At 36.8% G+C, this 4,447-nt stretch overlaps 1 protein-coding gene across 2 annotated transcripts in view; it reads left to right on the top strand.

The window, feature by feature from the left end:
- The first annotated feature begins 2,588 nt into the window (after positions 1 to 2,588).
- Positions 2,589 to 4,447, top strand: part of CD74 (CD74 molecule) — a 128,597-nt gene continuing 126,738 nt past the window's right edge. Inside the window, exon 1 of one of the 2 annotated variants that reach the window (XM_044069374.1) lies at positions 2,589 to 2,843. In XM_044069374.1, coding sequence (XP_043925309.1) covers positions 2,758 to 2,843 — 86 coding nt within the window. In that variant the 5' untranslated portion in view covers positions 2,589 to 2,757. The remainder of the gene's footprint in view (positions 2,844 to 4,447) is intronic. The other variant, XM_044069373.1, reaches the window with a different exon arrangement.

The following is a 4,447-nucleotide window of genomic DNA, read 5'->3' on the forward strand; positions in this document are numbered from 1 at the left end:
CACAAAAGTACCTCACAAAAAGGATCCTAGGTCTTAAAGACATGTCCTAAATGGACAGACTCAAGAAACTTCAGCTGTTCTCAGTCTCTTATTGTCTACTTAGAGGTGATCTCTGCTTGACTTACAAAGCCATGTCCGATTCAGCCCTAATTGAAATGCTACACCTAAAGAAATCCAAATCCCCCCGTGCTACACCCCCCAGAGATCATAACCTCATTACCACAATTAACAGAACATGCTGGAGGGGCAGGTTCATCTCCCAAAGACTGCCTATACTCTGGAATAAGCTTCCCATTCATGTCAAGCAGAGTACCTTGCTGGCCCTCTTCAAGAGAAATCTTGATGAGTGGATGGGTAACAGAAAGTTCACTCCAGGGATCATTCCAGTTGCCCTACTGGATAGGGGCACTGTGAACTAACATGGGTGGCATAGTGCCTGGGCAATTTTTGTTTGGCTAGGCTTGTAAAGGCTCCAGGGCCATTAGCCTAGTACACACCTATGAAACTACTCTTCTACTCTTCCCTCATTAGGCCAATCATCGAGTACAATGCCCCATTTGGCATGCACCTCACTAGACACCTGCAACAAAGAGAGAGGCCACAAAAGTACCTCACAAAGAGGATCCTAGGCCTTAAACACTTGCCCTATAGGGACAGACTCAAAAAACTCCAACTATTCTCTGTCTCATACCGCCTACTTAGAGGCAATCTCTGCTTGACTTACAAAGCCATGTCTGACCCAGCTCTGTTAGAAATGCTACATCTAAAGAAATCCCAATCCCTTCACACCACATGCTCCAGAGACCTCAACCTCATTACCACAATCAACAGAACATGCTGGAGCGACAGGCTCATAACCCAGAGACTGCCCATGCTATGGAATAGACTTCTCATACATGTCAAGCAGAGCATCTCACTGGACGTCTTCAAGAGAAATCTTGATGAGTGGATGGGAAATAGAAAATTCACCCCGGGGATCACTCCAGTGGCTCTACTCGACAGAGGCACTAGGAACTAAGGTCAGGTGGCAAGATGCCAGGGTAATCCTATGGGCTAGGCTTGCAAAGGCTCCAGGACCTTTAGCCTAGTACACAACTATGAACCTATGACTGTAACTATTTGTGGCTTGCAAAATGACTGGGATTTAAATATGCAAACAAAACAAGAGAAGAAGAAAAATAAAATATTTGAAAAGAAAAGGATTGCTCAGTCTGACTGCATTATTCTAACTAAATGTTAGTCAATAGCCTGCTTCTTCCTACACCCCATGTTGATGCTTCTTTAAGTAGGTTGCATGTAACTGGCTCATGTTATTTGTCCATTTTCTTCTTAAGCAGTCCTCTGCCAGCCTAGTGTTATTCTTTGTTTTGTGGAAATCAGATCACTCGTGAGTGTGATACAGAAATACATTAGTGAAGTTGCTGAAACAGGAAGTACAATAAAATATATAAGCACAGGAACAGACATAATGTTAGGTCCCTGGATATGCTTTCATGACTAATAACCCTCTTGTTATATGTATTCTGCTTACAACAACATACTTTGTTCTGCATTACTGCATGAACAGATTCTCTGGTATTAATGTTTATAAACAAAGGACGGAAAAATAATATTTTTCATAAAGGACAATACACATATGTGGAAGCATAAGATGAGACAAGGCTCACATAGAAATTAAGTGGCATTTAAGGTTTAATGCAAGAAGTCTAAAATACTGCTGCTGAGATGTAATAATGACTGGTGCAGTATTAGCAGCAGGGATGACCATCAAGAGAAAAACTGAAAGGGACCCCAAAGTAGTGGATGAGGTGAGACTCTAAAAACAAAGATTTAAAAAATGACTGGTGCAGTACTAGCAGCAGGGGTGGCCATCAAAAGAAAAACTGAGAGGACTGTAACCATACCTCTCAACTTTTGCAGAATGTTCACATTTTTGCCTCATACTTTGATGTGGCCTTCTTGAGATTTGTGGTTTTCTGGTAAATAATTGAGGATTAAAGTCACTAAAATGTAAAGTGGTATTTCTTTAAACCTAAATGTGGTTTCTATGAAGAAAACAGAAACATTATCTTTTCAAAAAACTTGCTTGTGTTAAACTTGTGATATTTATAGCAGGGGTGTAGTCAGAGATTTCCATTTTGTTCTTACCATTTCATATTAATGCCCTTCCTATCCCATTTCACTTTAAAAATGCATACATACCTTCATACTCACAAAAATGTATGCATCCGTTTCAAACGTCATATCTACAGCTATAAAAAATGTTTTGGGGTGCTTAATCACCTATTCCAACAAAGATTTAGATGCGTGTTCTAGTCATTCCATTATACATTGACAAACTTCTTTTTGCTCCTGTAAGTCATGTTTATGACAGATGTTCAAAAAAAAAAACAAATGTATTCAGTTTACTGCAATGAGTGCACCTCTACACTGTTGATCTACAGCTCAGTCTCTTTTTGCAGACTGCTGCACTGTGAACAAGTGATGCTCTTAATTGTCCAATAGGAATTCTCAATCAAGTCAAGAGTAAGCAAAATGCTGAATGCAGGACGCTGCTTCATGTTTGGGGGTTGTGCCAAGTTCTCAGTCATTGGGTATTTCCAGTGAGTTTCTTACAGACCTGCTGTACACTTTCACTTCTCATTTAGGAGGCTTTAAGGGCTGGTCACTAGTAAATAGTTCCTTATTTGTCTGACGAGTCAGTGCAAGTGAAAGAAATTCTGTTAACAAGTTGAGAAGAAAGCATCCCGGACTGAAATGGCAGAAGAAGAACAGAGAACTCTGTTAAATAACCAACCGACTAATGCAGATTCTGTTGTCAGCATAGATGGAAGTGAAAACAGGTAACATTTATTTATTTATACTTTTGTAGAGTAGAAAGTTTTGAGAAAGTACAGTTCATATTATTGCATTACTGACAATTACGGAAAGCTTGCATACATTTTGGTTTTACAGATACTAATACAGCAAAACTTATTTACTAAGTAAAAAGGAAGCTGCTGTCAATACAGAAAGTGAACAGAACTTAACTTTCCAGGAGAAATATTTTGTAATCAAATACATATAACCCTTTCTCAAGTCAGCATAACCAGAAGAAGGAAAATGCTATGTTTTTTAAACACTGTTTACATCCAAATGTAATAATAATAGTGTGGGTTTGGCAACTAATTATGTCTCCAAACTTAACTGATGAGAACATTTATCATTGCAGTATACATGTATATAGCTGTCTAGTTTATTTTAGCTGAGTTGGTGATACTTGCAAAGGTATAGCAGAAAATAATTTAAACTAAGATTCTTTTTTCCTTATAAACTAAATGCTAATCCACAATTACCTGAATGCTAGCAAAGCAATTAGTAAGTACAACCAATAAGAAAGCAGGCTATGATGACATCACTGGATACTAGGCAGCACTGACTTTAACAGTCCCAATAAAAGTACCACTTGACTAACTGCAGTGCTCTAGAAATCCAAACATGTAATGCTTTATAGCAATATCCTATTTTTTGCAGACTGAAGAGAATTAAAATCTGAGTTCCTCAAAGTAAAAGACATATGACATATATTTCAGTTTTTGTGAATTTATGTGTAATTGAAATAAAGTTCTTATTACCTCACTGGGCCTGGGAGCAAAGTTATGCTAAAACTATTGTCAAATAATATATCCAAAAACATAGCAATGATTATACAGATAAAAATGTCACATTCCTGGGAATTAGTCAAGTGATTGTACTTCAGCTTCGCTCTGTGGTCAAACCACTACTGAGCATTCAGTTGAACATTAAACGTGGTATCATTAGTTACTAGGCAGAGTGACTCTATCCTCAGATGCCTCTGTGCAGATTGTTTTTGTTCATCATGTAGAAATATTGAAAATTTAATTATCTGCGTCACATCTCTTAACTTTTTTGCTCAAGAATTCTGGACAAAGTCAACAAACACTATGATGTAAAATGTACAAAATCTAGAGCAGTTTATAAATATTACTTTAAGTCACAAGTTAATAAAACAGGTTTTGCATCAAAATGGATTTTCTAAACAATAAAATGTATGGATCTCTAATGTCTGATATTATTAACTGACTGTAATCCTCAGTGATTTACCAGAAAATCAAAGTTTAATGAGGGACAAGACAAAATATGTAGAAAATCAGGTAGAATTGAGAGGTATGATCTACATTCTCCTAGGCTACAAAGGTGAAAGTGTAGCTTTTTCTTAGTTATAGTAGCTTTTATTCTATTAAAATCAGTATTCATTCTTCTTTTAAGAGAATAAATAATGTTAATAGTTTGGTAAAGCATGTAGTAGTATAGCAAAAAGGAAAATTAATATATATGAGAAACATGAAAAAAAATTATTCCAGTTTTGAAAACGTCCAAGAGCTTATACAAAAGCATATGTAAAAATATAGAAACATAATGAGATGAGCTATATTCATTCAGCCCT

This window comes from Protopterus annectens, chromosome 4.part0 (genome assembly GCF_019279795.1).
Source record: "Protopterus annectens isolate FY-2018-M chromosome 4.part0, PAN1.0, whole genome shotgun sequence".
NCBI lineage: Eukaryota > Metazoa > Chordata > Ceratodontiformes > Protopteridae > Protopterus > Protopterus annectens.